At 37.5% G+C, this 16,481-nt stretch overlaps 1 protein-coding gene across 1 annotated transcript; it reads right to left on the reverse strand.

Annotated features, from left to right (window-relative positions):
- Positions 1 to 10,326: 10,326 nt before the first annotated feature.
- LOC122669234 lies at positions 10,327 to 12,619 on the reverse strand. Its single transcript, XM_043865948.1, has 6 exons — positions 12,519 to 12,619; positions 12,301 to 12,363; positions 12,158 to 12,205; positions 11,976 to 12,038; positions 10,687 to 10,744; positions 10,327 to 10,578 (listed from the first exon to the last, which is right to left on the reverse strand). The coding sequence occupies exons 1-6, from the start codon at positions 12,570 to 12,572 to the stop codon at positions 10,541 to 10,543; spliced, it is 324 nt and encodes a 107-aa protein (XP_043721883.1). The 5' UTR covers positions 12,573 to 12,619; the 3' UTR covers positions 10,327 to 10,540.
- Positions 12,620 to 16,481: the final 3,862 nt, after the last annotated feature.

Consider the following 16,481-nt stretch of genomic DNA (forward strand, 5'->3'; position numbering starts at 1 on the left):
TATGTGTTCTAATCAATTTTGATCACAAAAGTTCACAAAACTCCGAAAAGGTGGTGTTTTGGATGCATTGGGTGCCTGCAATTTCAGTTTCATTCTTATCGTTTCTTGGATGTGGACTCTGCCCCGCATACACAGTGACAGCCAAAACAACCTTAAGGTTGTGTTTGCTTGCGTAAATCAGTTGGAGTTGACACTAATTCTGGATGGTATTCCACTGAGTTGCGTTCTGTGAATTTGTTATTCTAGAAAATAGATTGTTTGGTTGTCATGATTTTGTGACGTGAATTTTCCTGAAAAACTATTTGATTACCCTGAGTCTGTCAGTTGGATTCACTTTGAATCTATTTGAAAAATTGTTTGGTTATCCTGAGTTTGACTGTTGGATTCACCTTGAATCTATTTGAAAAATTATTTGGTTACCCCGAGTCTTTCAGTTATTAAACCTTAAATTTAACTAAGACACTTTAACCAATAATAAATAAAATAATACGATTACCATATTAATGTTCTCAAATAATCAATGAAATCCAATTACCACCCAACCTTATATAACCTAAAATTATTAATATGCCATTGCTATGCGTAACAATATTAACTTTATTTATTGTGTTTGACGTATAAATTATAAAAATATCATTCCATACATATCCATAATAAAACGATTAATTGGAACATTGTTTTAGCCACAGACATAATTTAAAATATATAATAATAACAAACTGATGTTTGAAGCAACAATATATGGAAGTTATGAGTGCATTGCCCAACATAGTTAGTACAATAATTGGGATATCCTTGTTTTTGGTCAAGAATCCATATCAACGTGTGTATGCGTGCAGAAGACAATTTAATTTAATTACAAAATTCACAAATATTGGTCATACAACTTCTTTTTCCCTTCTCCCATATTACACTTGTTAAGATCAAGTTGTTTTTACAGCATCAAGGACCTCCTATGTTACTCACATAACCTTGTTTGTTGTTTGAAAGCACTAATTTTTGCTGTGAGGTATCGCTCCAAATAGTTTGTGGATTGATTTGGTGTTGGTGTGATGGTTGGTAGATCCTTGACATAATTCCTAGGTAACTGGTTTGAAGACGAAAATTCTCCTTCATCTATAAATTTAAACAATCCACAACCATCATTTTCCCTTGTAAACAAAAATAAAAAACATATTTATAAATAAGGGGGGAGAAAATGTGTTACAAGTAAAATATTTAAAAAATAAATAATGTGTAACCATACTGATGTGGAACGTGGGCAACACCAAAAAGCCCATCCCATTGAAGGGCCTCTAGTGCACCTTCAAACTTTGCACTGCCCTTTGCCACATTCACACATTCTTAAGTGGTCTACCCACATAAAAAGGAATTGTGACTAGGGCACTTGTGAAATCATTTGTGTTGCTCGGACCAGGCGTTGAGATGGCTGAGCCTTTGGCCGCACCACTAGATCATCAGCAGAGGTGGCTATCAAAGTCAAGAGATTTTTGACTGAATTCCTCTGGACTTTCAAATTTGAAGGATAAGAACCCTTATCTCAAATGGGAAAAAATCCTCTACAGTGCCCTAATCTTGGGGGACACTGCAGTGCGGGCCTGAGAGCTTGAAACGTGGAAGATGCGACATCCAACAGTGCCACGCTCGTGAAGAAAGGAAAAAAAAAAAAACCTGCCTTGCATTGAGTTCGCACCGTTGGATGAATCTTCTCTCACGTGTCAAGCTCTCAAGTCTGTATTGCAATGCACTGCAAGATGCCTGCACAGTAGAGGATTTTAATCCATCTTATATGCACTTCTTGGTCCACCCCTTCTCAGGGTATTATTAAAATCAATGTTGATGGGGCTAGTCGTGGTAACCTAGGTCCTTCTGGATTTGGTGGTGTGGGTCGTGACGGATCTGGACGATATCTCTTATGTTTCTCTTCCAGGCGTGGCAATAATTTTGCGTGTGTCACTGAGGCATTAGCAGTTTACAAAGTTCTATTGGTGGCTCGAGAGCTTAGTATCTGTAAAATTTGTATTGAGAGCGATAGCCTAACCATTGTCTCCATTATTCAAGGCCGATACCAAAGCATTCCTTGGTGCAGTCACTTCATTATTGCATAGTATCTCCTTCTATGGACCTCTTTTGAGCATTTTGAGTGCATGCATACTCTCCGTGAGGGCAACTTTGTGGCTGATACCTTAGCGTCTTTTGGCACTCAATTCCAGGCTAATCAGATGTGGTTCTCTCATCCCCCTTCTTTTCTCACTTTTCCTTTGCACTGTGATGCCTCAGGGGTTTCCTTCCCCAAAGGTTTTTGTTAATAAAAACTTTTACCAAAAAAAAAAAAAAAAAAAAAAAAAAAAAAGAAGGTTGAAATAGACATGGCCATCATCGTTTTCTATGCAGGTTTGTGGCTGTGCATGTCAAAGGAAGGGAGTGATTGGACCAGCCTCTCAAAGCACGGAATCGGGGTTCAAATTGGTCCTTGCCAATTTGGATTAGAATTGGTCGGAATTGATCCCAAGAACCCTAGAATTGGTTCTTATATTTGAAAATTCAATGATTTTAGAGTTTCTTGACATGAATTGATCGTGTCAAATTGGATGGAATTAGGATCGTTCATGATCAATTCTGATCCAAATTGGCTGATTTACTGACTGATTCCCGATTTTGAAATCGTGGATTGTACAATTGTATAGGGGTGCTAAGGGTCCATACCTTAAATGTGGGTTTGAAATATTCCTTCACATGGTATGATGATCAAGTCCCTAAGGATGTAGGCTTTTCTCTTCAGACGAAATAGTTCCTGCTACCTGGGCTCACAATCAAAGAAATGAAATCTAAAAAAATATTTTAGAAAATACAAAACCCTGGGAGGATATTTGTGAACCCAAAAAGAAACTGAAATATTCCATTTCTTTGACTGCAAGCCCAGGTAACAGCATAATTTTTTCCTTTATCCTTCTTTCTACCTCTTATCTACTTGTCTTTTCCCCATTGTCACCTCTTTCTACTTTTAGGGATTTCCTTTGTGCTTGTACGTCACCTCTTTTCACATGTCAAGGCTCTCTTACGTAGTTTTACTTTTCACGGTGTGGTTTCTTTTCTCTTGTTCTCCTTTCTTTCCTCCTCTAGATTGTTCCTGTTCTGGATCTTGATTTCATTTTGGTTCTTTGTTGGTCTTTCTATTGTGTCTTGTTTCCTATTTCTATTCACTTTTAGCTCTGTTTTCTGTTTCTGTCGTTTCTGGTTTGGGTTTTTCTAGATTCTCTTGAACTATGAGACCAAACTGAGACTCCCCATCCAAGGAACGTTCCTTGCTACTCCACATCTAAGGATTCTCGAAGGGGTTCGAGGTGAGACCAGGATCATTTGCAGGATGGCCAAGTTGCTCATAAGGGTCAGGGGGATGGGGTTTCTAAGGGTTCAAAAGAGGTAGGGAAAAAAATTCTTCCTCTCCTACCCATTGCCGTTTCAAATCTCGAGCTCAGTGTTATCCCTCCTACCGAGACCGGGCTACTCTTTTTGGATATGTTGTGGGATGGGGGGAACCCTCTGGTTTTCGAATTCAAAGACTTCCTTGCTCAGTTTTGACAGTCGAAAGAGGCAAGTGATGTAGTGGCAACTATTGGGGGGCTTTTTTTGCTTGAATTCTTTTTTGAGAAAGACAAAGAGTAGGTTTTAGAGGAGGTGCCTTGGTGGTATTGTGAGTACCCTCTGCATTTACTTTCTGTGACTCCTAAACATTCACTTGAATGTTCTAAGTTCAATATTTACCCATTTGGGTCTAGTTCTTGCGTTTCCCAGTCAATTGTTGTTTTGAAGGAACTGTTCATTTTACTGCCTCCTTCATTGGGAAACCTATTACAGTTCTCTTAAATTGGGATTTTAGAGCCTGGCACCTTGGTTGGCAAGAGTTAAGGTTTCTTTCAACCTCAAACATAAGCTTATCTTTTGGTGATGATTCTTCTGGAGTCCCTTGGTTACTCGACTGTCCACATGATGCTACAGATTTTTCTTGCCCATTTTAGGAGGATTCCACATCTCATATGTATATGGGTATGCCCCCTCATCTGGGTATGGATAATCCGACTAACACTGCTCAAGATCTATTTGTCAATTTTCAAATTTACCCAGCTACTACTTTTACTCTCCTTCGTCCGTGGTTATCCATGAATTTTCTCACCCATGCCATCTGATCTTGCTCAAGAAGGTCTGGGTTCTTTTGATGTTGTTGTTCCCCCAGCTTCCCAGTTTGTTCCTTCTCTAGTGAATCCCTAGAACCCATCCCATGTCAAGAAAAACCCTCTCATTACTATGCCGGCTTCAAATTCTTTTACCTCAAGAATCCCTGTACTCGATCCATGAGGTCAGTGCTGGTATGCATTCATCCTCTAAGTCGAAAAAAGAAAAACTCCACCCCTAGATTTCTGAATGTGAAGCAGCAAAATTTGAGACATTTCGCAAATTCTCTATGGATCTGTTCCCAGATTCCCAACCCCTAGCTTCTCATTCCTCGGGTTCAAGAACTCTAACATGTGAAATGATCACCGAAGAAAACTTTCAGCACTCTTCCATCAAGAAAAGAACTGTTATGGTAAAAGAGAGCAGTGGTCCTAGTGACATAGTAGTACGAAGAGAAGATAGATCCCCATCCTATCGGGTAATTTCTATTTTTTTTTCTTCTATGGGACTTCTATTTTATGATCTTCTGGAGTGTGTGCGTCCTTTATCTTTAAACTTGACTGAAGAGCTCGTGTTAGGTTTCTCAGGTTTTCCCCTCGACTATTTTTTTTCTTCTGTTTTTGTAAATCCTTTATTTGTGTGGTGCTCTTTCTTTGGTTCTGTTCTCTCTTCTTTTTTGATACTCCTTATCTTTTGTTGTTGCAGTTAATCTACTATCTGGTCTTTTTTTATTTATTTATTTATGGATTAGAGTTATTTTTATTTGCTATGAATGTTTTAAGCTGGAATGTTAGGGGTTTACGTTCTCCCTGAAGCACCATTTAGAAAAAATAAAACCTGATCTTGTCTTTCTTTGGAAACCAAATTGAAGTCTATTAGGAAAAATCAGTTCCCAAATTTTTGAAGAGATTTAATTTATGAAAATATATTAATGAATTTAATTAAATTAAATTGGGTTTGATGGACACATATATCAAATGTAATTAATCCAACACATAGCCTAGGTCACTTAGGCCATGCAACTCACACCTTCACGAGATAGCCAACCATGTAACACCAAGGGAAGGCCACGGCCACAGTAGGAGCAAGCCCCACGCACACGACAACTTGCTGGAAGAGGCTCCCGCGTGCGGGTGTAAGCCACAAACCAGGCCTCAAGGCCATTTGATATTTTAATGCAAAAATTGGCTGTATAGGATTATACTCTTTAAGTGTTCGACAATTTTCCCCTTAGAAAGAAAAAATCAAGTGAGCTCTCGACCAAAATGGATGAGTATGTTTTAGGCTTAATACGCTTCAGTTCTAGAGGCCTTATGGCCATAGGATCTGGATCGTAATTTCAATCGAGGTTTCATCATAATGTGCATGTGTGGATTGGTCTGTAGCAGTGAAGATTCTACCACGAGACATTTGATTGGTTGAGCATAGGCTACGCGGTGCACCGTGTCACAAGGTTGTCTTACCTCTATTTAGTGTAGCACATATACATGGTACACATGCCTCTGATTCCATTTCGCTCGATCATATTCGATGCGCTGGTCTTGTCATTTTGTCGATATGAAATTTGTAGATGTAATGGCGAATAAGCATCCTACTTTATCATAAAAAAAAAAAAAAGAAAAAAAGAAAAAAGCATCCTGTTCTGTATTTTTATCACCTCCAATTCGTTGTCCGCTTCAATTCCTTCCAATTCCTTATATAGGAACAGAAATGACCACCCTACCTTACCTTGGGCAGTGTGTTCGGGTAGGGTGTAGGATGGTCATTTCCACTTCCATATGAGAAATTGAAGGAAATTGGAGCAAGCAAGAATTGGAGGTGATAACGATTCATCCCTGCTCTATCAAGTCAATTGAACGATCATCAAGCGGACAGAAGGTTTGGGTGTTGCGTGACCATACGGTACAAGTAACATAGATTCCAAATTAGTGACTGGCGTGTGCCCCGCTAACTCGGTCAGTCGGTCAACCCCCAACCGCCGGTCGTGGTGTTACAAATCAACCCACCTTTTTTAAGATGGGTCCAATTCCTAAGGATCCAGCCACTCGACCATGAGCAGTTGAGCTGCTACTCGTCAAGAGGGTCAATGAAAGACCCAGTTTGACTTTTGTTGACTTGATCTGGTCTCTCCATCTGGCAGATTCAAGAGCCCAGATTCAAATGTCGTCTTTGGGTTCATTTCAAAGCTAAATTGAACTCAGTTTTTTTCGTTGTGCTTATAAGAATGAAGAAAATGTCACTGGAGGATTTTGTGAGAGCTATGGTGTGTGTTCAAAACCCAAAGATTGGGTTTCTACATGTCTCTATGCATTGGGGTGAGTTAGATTGCATTGGATTGAATTGACTTCATCATTTAGACCTCAAAGGAGCTGTAGAAGGTATTGATTATGGTGGATGATTGTGTTCTTCCAAATGGTTAATCTAGTTTGGTAATTTCATAAATTCCTCTTGTAATTAGCTAATATTTGTTAATTTGTGATGTGTAGCTTAGCTATGATATGTAAGGGTTGGGGAATTTGTATTTTGAATTGATTTTATCATTGTAAGGGGCTATTGGGTAGGTGTCCAGTAGGTGTTTGATAATTTGTCTCATAAAGAGCTAGACTCTCATAATTGTGGCTGTGGGTTGTTGGGGTTGTAACCCTATGTCTTTGTATGATCAAGGATTGAAGTAGGAGTAGACCTGGACTGTAGAGGTAGTTGCAACTGAGGAGAGTAATGGAAAAATATGAAATCCCAAGGGGTATTGCTCCGTGGATGTAGGCAAATTGTCAAACCGCGTATATTTTGTGTTGTGACAGTGAGGTTTGGCATAGAAGTACATTTGTTTTGCAGTGTGGGCATGCATCTCCTTGTAGGCCTGGCCATTCTTAATTGAAGGTAGGAGTGGATGTGAACTTGAACTAGTAAAATTGGAACTGCCCCAGCCATTCTGTGTGCACAGGTATATTGACAGTCATAGTGCCTACAGGGTTTGCTACAGTTTCATGATCAGTTGCACAGGTCAGTGTCATCACATCGTTTCAAAAGGGGTTAAAATTTTTATGCAATGATTTACCCCCTCCTCTTAGTACTGAAGTCAGGTCAACAAGAGGAACATGCACGTGGAGCACAAATATCATCTCCTTCAGGAGATCATACAACATAGCAATATCACAATTGCCAAAGTTGACTCGGCAGATTATTTGTCTGACCCTATGATGAAGGAACTCACACCAGCTATATTTATCCCCCACTTGTACATTAGCTTTAATGTATAGGTGCGAGATTGTTGAATATTTTAGCATTTGATGTGTCCATTAAACCCAATTTAATGCAATTAAATAAATTAATTGTGGGTTATGATTAAATACTTGTGTTTATAATCATGTTATGTTCAACAACCCATATTGTGCTGCTTACTAGTTCACAACTATGGATAGATTTGGATACTCTATTCTAGGGTTGCCACATTATATATTTCTCCAATAGGGACTGGCATGAAAATATATTTGCGGATACTTATGAATGTTGATCTATATAGAATCCTGAATGGTTCACTATTAGTTGTGTTTGGCAAAAAGAATATCTGGTAGTTGTTTTTCCCCGTCCCTGATGGGCACTTACTTTTGCATTTGTACGTTTTGTGTCTATGGTATGCCAATAGTCGATGCCCATCGATAGAATTGGTTGCATATTGGTTGCTTGATGTACATGTTATGAGTGTGAACGGGGGTGATGCTCAATATGGTTTCCATTGACCTCTTAGGGAGAACATCCAAGTGTGTAAGTCGTTTGGCTGTGACTGGTTGAAATCTGGGGTTTGATATATTTGTTTTGTGAAGAGTTTGCAAAAGGATTGATATTATTATTATTTGGAATGTGTTTTCAGACCTTTTTGAGTCTAGTTACTAGTCAATAGTCATGACAATCCAATATTAATGTACAATGAATTAGGGTTTATGGCAGTGATTTAATTCCAAGCCTGCAGGTCCATTGTGAATGTTAGTCATGTGGAGGGAGAAAATGTAATGAAAGTTTCTACCCTTAGGGGGTTTTATTAGGTTGTGTCCATTGTAGGATCAACTTTTTGTGAAATTAAGGACAATACATGGACTACCTTTAAGATCACACCACTTGGGATGATGAGTACCATTAGATTGTAATGTCCACCATTAGCTTTGTATAAAAAGCTAAGGCTTAAATCCTAATTGCACATGACAAGAGAACATAATATTGTATTGTGAGAGTTGAGGAGAGAATGAGAGTCTCTTCATCTTTAACTTTGGGTTATGGACATTGGAGAAGGAGCATCCAATGTGGATCAACACCAAGTTGTGCATTCCTTTGGAGGAACTTGTCAACAGTGAGTTCTAGGTAACCTTCTCCCTATTATTATTGATTTTGTTCATTGTTTTTGTCGAGATCATATGCTGGAATTTTTATCTAGTATTGTTCACGGCTTCAATGCTTCCCTCACGATTAGTCCCCGTCTGACCAAAGGCTGGTTTCTTTCTATTTAGACCATTCTTGAAGAAAAATGTACAATGTATGTTAAATAGCAACAACGAATCACACTATGCATCACATATACACAGGGCATTTATTTGGCAGCACATCATAAAACAATGAATATTCATTTTATTTTATGGAAATGTTGGCATTATCATTATTATTTTTTTGGTAAGAAAATGTTGGCATTATAACGACATAAAATATGGAGATTAGTTTATTTTGAAAAACCTAATTTTGGCATTATAACTGCCTAAATGGGGGAATTTTGGAAAATCATTATGTAGGGATTTTGTCATTAAAATGACATAAAATACGGAATTCTAGAGTATTTATAGAAAACTCATATTATAATGGCACATGCAATATTATTATATCAACCAAAAAAAGAAAGAAAAGAATGCAATATTATAATATTTACAATAATATTGGAATTATAACGGCATAAAATGAAATGGGGGAGCCGAAAGAAAATTACCTCTTTTGGCCAAAGAGGGATCCTAGAGTCATTTCTATAGAATTCCAGTGCTTCCTTTGATTTTCTGGAGAAATTCTGAGCCGAGGGTATTTTCATCTTTTTCCACTTTTTTGCGGAGTATTTTCCTTCTTTTCCCCCTCTTTTCTTTAGGTTTTCAAAATCTAGACTCCTTTTCTGAGTTCTACTATTCAAATGCAATGCAAGGGGATATCTATAGTGAAATTTTCTATTTTTTGCGCTCACATGTTAGTGTGCGATGACACATTTTAGCATGCGTCAGTACACGTTAGCAAATGGAGTGCCGATGCACATTAACAAAATGCACCGGCACATGTTAGCATCATACACTATTTTTCCAATAAAACTCCCGAGAGCGATATCCTGAGATCCGACCGTCACATTTTGGCGATCCACATTTTTTGAAAGGTCCTTCTGAGTATTATTCAATGATGCAACGATCAACCGTAAGTTCTGCTAGGAACACAGTCAAAACTATGCTCAAAGAGGGGATTCCACAAAACCCTAATTTGCATAATATGATGGCCGAATGACATAGTTTCCATACCTAATCCTAGACGGAGGTTCAAAATGAAAAAAAGGAATCTACCCTCAAAGTTTCGGTTGATTCTGTATGGTCATTTATTGCCATATGATCTTTCAGGATTTGCACCATTCATGTCAGATTGGAAATCTTTATCGCCTGGTGGATCGTCTAGGGTGACAAAACTCAATGTTTATAGGGGAGAGAGGAGGTCGTCAATATATACGTCTGTCTCTCTCTCTGTCTCCCCATCTGACTCTCTTGCTCTGTCTTCTTGTGAGAGTGTTGGGATTTTTGAAACCCTAGTGCATTGAGAAGCAAGGGTTTTTGCAACCCTACATTGTTTGGTAGAGGAAAAGCTAAGTTTTCTATAAGACACTACACTTGTATATGTGTGTGTAGTTACATACCATCAAACACCATCCAGTGCACTTGTTGACTTGTGGTTAAATTTCAACCGTAAGAGATAAATTTTGTGATATACCAATGCAAATGATATTGCATGTCCTGATACAATGGACCAAGCAATCCATTTCCCAACTACTGAGATTTGAAATTTGATTCAAATCTCTTCTTACAAGGAACCCTATCAGCAGAAAGAAAACAAAGAGCATTTTGTCTGCTACAAACAAGTCAATACACATTGGTTTTAAGTTGATATAATCTGGGAACCACATTTATATTACCAAAAGAGGCTCTCATGTCATTTTCATACAGTTACTTAATAGACAACCATGAAAGATGAAAATGGTACGTAAAAAAACTCCCCATATAATTAGAGATACTGTCCAGAGCACCTATGAGCTTTATAAATATAGAAGAATAAGTTGAAATGAAGAAAAGGCACCATCCATCTCTCATTCACTAGCCACATCCTCAGAAGCATTACTGCCATCTACAAATGGAAAAGAACAGAGGGTTAGATATGACCTTTGAAATATGAAAAATTGAATGCATTATATATCCGGGAGGCTAAACTAGCAATTAAAATCATTAGAGATACCTTCACCATCTACAGGAGCATAAGGAGACTTTCGGGATCGTGCTTGTTGTTGTGTGGGCTGAAATGTAGAAAGGGAAGCACCAATATGTAAGAAATGTGAAAATCAGCATATGAAGTGTGACATGTGATGTAATAAGCTGGCTTTACTGTAGATAAAAAGACTAAACAAGTAGTGCACTACTCAACCTTTCTCATTTCATTATTGATAGTGGGATAATACCACTGGAATTAGTAGACAGCTGATCACAGTTTACAAACTTAAGCCAAGTATGGGAGAACTCAGGGACCCTAGATTTGTGCAAATTCGATTCCAGTCTTAGGAACCACTAAATTTGTTTTTTATTTGGGGGGGGGGGGTGTGTAAATAGAACTACTAAATTTAGATACTGAGAGAAACTAAATAGTGTTGAAAATGTTGGGGTAGGACCGTGGGGAGTGGGGGGTGGGGGAGGGAGAAGAGGGCTTCTTGATTTTCACACTTCCTTTTCCAATATGCTAGTTTAAAGCCTAAATTATCACTAGCAGGTTGAAATCAAGTAGAACTCTATTGGGGATACTTCTTTGTGCTCTGCAGTTTAGGGAACCTCTTTCTTTCAGAAGAGAGAATTTTTATGGGCCATCTAAAGCATAACGTCACAAAATGATAATGATAGCACTCGCAGATCTCGCTGTAGAACTACTTTTATCAATTTAAAGAATTTAGTCTAGATCTCCCCACTGAGTTTCCATTATTTCAGAACAACTTTCCTTGTTTTAATTAGTACATAACAGTTTAATTATTAAACTTATGCCAATTTATGTTTCAAGAATTCCAACCTAACAAAATAGAGGAAGAAAATTTACTTAATTGAACATTAAAGAATCTGTTCAACTAGGGCCCAGGTCCAAATCAGGTTCCAAATTCTTTCAACTGATTTATCTAGTACAACAATTCGCAGGTTTTTCTGTTATTGTTAAGTTCAGCTAAAAGCTTCATGGTTAGATTACATGGATATAACCACTCATTCCAACTTTCCAAAAGTACACAAAAAAATTCACTACTTATCCAATGTTGTGAACTGCCATTTTCATTCAATATTGAATATTTAAACAGCAGGTAGCAAAAAATTGATAAAGTACCATTCTTTAATCTGGGACATAAACTAATATTGGCATGATTGAATATTCCAGAGATAAAAAACATGAAATGGGGGCTATTGAAGCCAAGAGAATAAAAGAAAAGAAAGGAGAAGTATAACTGAAATCAACCAAAACATTTAAGCATAAGGAGAAAAACATTATATCAGTACCTCCAGTTTAGGCCGAAGAGCTTCTTCAGGTGATTCCTTAGGCTTCTCTCCAGAACCTCCTTGCTGATACCATCCAAAGGATTAGATAATGTCAGGTATTAACTCAATTCAAGCTTCACACTCAATTTATAAGGTCCATCTTGAAGAAATAAAATCAAACATAAAATAAAAAGTAGCAATACCTTCCCAAGTGCCCAATCAGCTGAATCAAAAAAAGCACGTTCATGGTCCTGTAGTTAAAAGTTGAAAATTTTTAACCGGAAGCAAACTCAAACCAACATCAATTTCAAGCTACAGAGCTCAAAGGCATCATTTTGCTAGTTACCTTAGAAATGAGTGGTGGCTTCTTGGGCACAATTCCTCCATACTTTTTCTTTATTGCTTCCTCCTATTGAAGAAGATTGCAGAAACCAAAAGTTACAGAAATTTCTCAGTTGAAATAAAATAGAATTAAAAAACCACTATGAATAGCATTAGCTCTTTCCAACACATAGAATACTAGGTTTTTCATTAGTCACACATGTAAAGATGGAAGTATTGTACCTCCTCTTGTGCTGAGGGCATGGTATGCTCAGAATCCTCTTCTTTGTTTGACATATTGTTCTTGTGCTATCTACTGCGTAGCAGCTGCAACAGGAAAATATTATCTTAGTGAGCACCGCAACAAAAAAGGTTCATCAAGTGAATCATATTCAGACATGGAAAATTAATAAAAATAAATCGATTTGGAAATGGAAGTCAATTAGACACTAAAAAAATTGGAAATCAGTATCAATAATTGGTCTCAGTGGGCAGGGGCAGAGCACCAAAAATGTTTGTCCAGTGAATCACAACAATAACCATTACTCTCCAATAATTTTTCAGTTGTGATGCAAATAAGGTTTAAATCACGAGAAGATATGATGGTTTATTACGTTTTCCATTCTCACTTTCCATCAAGCATTACAACTTGTGTTGTTCTTTCATTTCCTCTCCTTCACAAATGAAAGTCATGTGTATCATGTTGAGAAGGAAGCATGATAAAAATAGCAAGGGGAGGGCAATTGACAGTAAAGATAAGTTCCATATCTATTGTATAACCATGCCACTCCAGATCTCTCTCTCTCTCTCTTGCAGAGCTCTTTTGATATCCTCAGCCTTCTCTCCTTATTTGTAATATAATTTTTTTTTCCAAAAGAATGGAGTCCCATCATCAAGGAAACACTTTCACCTATTCGGTGCCCATTTTATAAGCATAGAATAGAAAAGGTAGAAATAACATTCCTCAGTTCTCAAAAGTACAGAGATAATTGAATCTGCATTACCATGGATCAGTTAAATCTAGAATAATAATTTGAACAAGAGAATTCAAAAGCCACCAATTAATAGATTGTAGGAAACCATAATGAAACTAAACCAACTTTTTAAAATTATAAACTCAAATCGTTAATGCGGGGATGCTTTCAACCCCTTCATACCCTTGATTTGTGAGACCAATGGCTTTTATTCCCTCTCCCATAGAAATTCTTGTTTTCCATTTTTCGCTCGACATATTATTTGTTTCAGAAGGATTTCTAATTGCCCAAAAAGAGAAATTTACAGATGACCCAGATCGTAAACGCAGATTCAACAGCAAAAACCATTTTCAATCGAATTGTCAAACAGAGAATAATCTCTAGAACGCATAATATAACACACTAAATTATGATTCACTACAGAAACTCCTAATTCTTTCTAAATAAATTACACAAAAACCAAAAACACAATTCTTCCAGAGGCTCAATCGATGAAGACAAACCAGAAAACTGAACATGCAACAGAAGATTGAAAATGAGATTAAAGGCACAACAACAAAAGAGATTTGAGAGAAAATTAGAAAATCGAGAGAATACCTGATTTCCCTTCTTCTGGAATCAAAGAAACGGTTTTTCTTGTCTTCGAAGCATACAACTATCTCAGTTATGAATTAGAGGACTCGATGAAACCGAAACCATTGGAACTACGAGAGTAGTGCTAGGCCTGTTTGAGGACGAGACAAGTAGTGCTAGGCATGTATGGGAAGACCAGCTTATTAAGCACTGTTTGACATGTGTCGCTGTGTAGGGACAGGTCCCACCATATTGTGATTGTTTTATTCGTCCGATATATCAATTTAATCTGAACCGTTCATTCATGGCATGGCCCCCAAATAACTTGTAGGGGTGTCAATTCCAGGCCCCACCCAACCTGATTGTTAAACTTGTCGGGCTTCTCGGTGTGAGGTCCTAGCTCGTCAGTCAGGTGTTCGATCAAACCAATTGTTTTTAGGCCTAATCTAGCCTACCCGATTACAGTCCGACCCATTTAAGGTTTTTTGAAATTCTCAGTTTCCCTTAAGATACATTTTCTATTGGTATGGGTATTAATATCAATATATATATGGTTCATATCAGATTAGATTGGATCATTTTACTTATTAAAATGCTAATATTTTTGTTTTTTTAAGCATTTTATACTGATCTGATTGACACAATACCACAAGTCCTTGAATCATACACACATAGAGTGGTTCTGGACCAGTTGAAACATACAAATTTCTATTTAGTGAAAAAGATCTCTGTTCGGGAGTGTGGCCTACGCCTGCTCTCCCATGAGTCTATCTCTCTTCTCCCCATGTAAAAAGGTAGCTTTGCCCCCTTGTTTAAGGAGGAGAGAGATAGACACATGGGATTGCTAGCGTAGGTCACACTGCCGTACAAAAAACCTGTTTCCCTTCTATTTAATGTATGTACTTTTTTGGTTTCTATGTTGGCTTCCACTAATTGGTTCCGTTGTGGGCTATTAGCATTTGGTTTCATTCCCTATACTCTGTCCCTCTCCTTTTCCCCTCTAATGAACATATCTTTATATTTATTTAGATTAAATTAAATAGCATAATAATTTACGAAGATTTAATATATTAACCATGAAAATATTGGAACCCATTTAGTGGTCAAGTCTTTTTATGGTGAATAGGGGTCAAGTTAAAGAACATATAACAATTGACCAAGATTAAATATTACTAAGCATGAAATTATTAGAACCCATTTAATGAATGGCCCTTTAAGGCCCATATAAAGACCGTTTTGTTTGTTTGTTTTGGGTAAAGATTTAAAGACCGTTTAGAATTAAACATACCCATAGCCCGGTTAAGGACTAAGGGTATCGATCGATGCGGTTTTGGTTATTCGGTTCGATTGCAGTGCGATTTATATTTTCATAAGATGAAATCAAAATCGAACTAGATAGGAATCAGCTAAAATCAGAATCGGTTTGCATACGGTCAGGTTTTACCGGTTTCTATTCAGTTTTTGTTATCCGATTCACAACCGGTTGATATGCGGCTTGTGTAGTGTCGATTTTTGGAAGTAGTAACGAAGACAACCTCGATTTTCAAGGCCTTTATATTTCCATGTTTCCCTATTCTCTCCCAATCTCCCTCACTCATCATATTTTTCATGCCTATGTGATAAAAAAAAAAAATCCCATCTCCACCTATCCTTTCCCTTTCCTATTCTTTGTTTTTCCATTTTTTTTCTTCTCAACTCTCACATGATAAACAAATTATCTTCTAGTAGAAAGTAGGGTTTCGCTAATCAATTTTAACATCATCCATCATTTTCAAATCATAATTGAACAAATATAATATATAGTTAATCCAAGACATTTTACTTATTTTATGTTTCAAGTATGATGCAATAATTATGTTTATTAAATTAATTATTATGTTATTAATTAATCCAATTGATGCATGAACTAGTATTTGAATAAGAGGTACCGATTTCCTATTCTGTTTTTTCGGTTTGTTATTCGGTTTAGAACCGCGGTTTTGCGATGCAATCAAAATCGAACCGGGAAGAAAACCTATAAAATCAAAACCAGATCATTTTTCTACGGTGCGGTTTGGTTCGATCGTAAACGGTCGGTTATGATATTCGGTTACGGTTTCGTTTTGACGCCCTTATTAAAGACCGATTATAGCCCAAGACCGACCGAGCCCGTCAAGGCCCGACCCGATTAGCTAACGGGCGATCACAGTGCATGGCTTGAGAATGGTGAAGCCCAGTTAGGCCCGCCCGAGACCGACTGAGCCTGACCTGTTGACACCCCTACCAATGTCATTGTTGTTGGAATCAGTAACTCAATAGAGCAGTGGATTTGGATCGGGTGTGGAACCTTTGCATTCAGATTTAAGATCGACCCATAATGAAACGAAATGAGAAACAATTGGGGCCTGTATGATAATACTTTTGTTTCTAGGTCATGTTTCTATTCTAGAAATGACCTCTTGTATTTCTGTTTTTGGGCCAAATTTTTGGACAAAACAATGCGTTTTGAAACGCATAGTAATTTCTATTTCTAGGCCAAAAAAGAAATAGAAACACGTTTGTCATGCAAACTAATTTCTGTTTCTGGAAGTTCTATAAATTTTTTAAAATACCATTGAATACCCAAACATTTGGTGGCGGTGGTGGTGGTGGAGGTGATGGTGATGGTGGCAGTGGCGGC

This window comes from Telopea speciosissima, chromosome 7 (genome assembly GCF_018873765.1).
Source record: "Telopea speciosissima isolate NSW1024214 ecotype Mountain lineage chromosome 7, Tspe_v1, whole genome shotgun sequence".
NCBI lineage: Eukaryota > Viridiplantae > Streptophyta > Magnoliopsida > Proteales > Proteaceae > Telopea > Telopea speciosissima.

Excerpts from the sequence above, each read along its gene's own strand:
- LOC122669234 (XM_043865948.1), bottom strand. The coding sequence starts at position 12,572 with ATGTCAAACAAAGAAGAGGATTCTGAGCATACCATGCCCTCAGCACAA. Across the intron at positions 12,206-12,300 it reads AGCCACCACTCATTTCTAAG|GACCATGAACGTGCTTTTTT; the intron begins GTAACTAGCAAA and ends TTTTAACTACAG. Across the intron at positions 10,745-11,975 it reads CTCTTCGGCCTAAACTGGAG|CCCACACAACAACAAGCACG; the intron begins GTACTGATATAA and ends TCTACATTTCAG.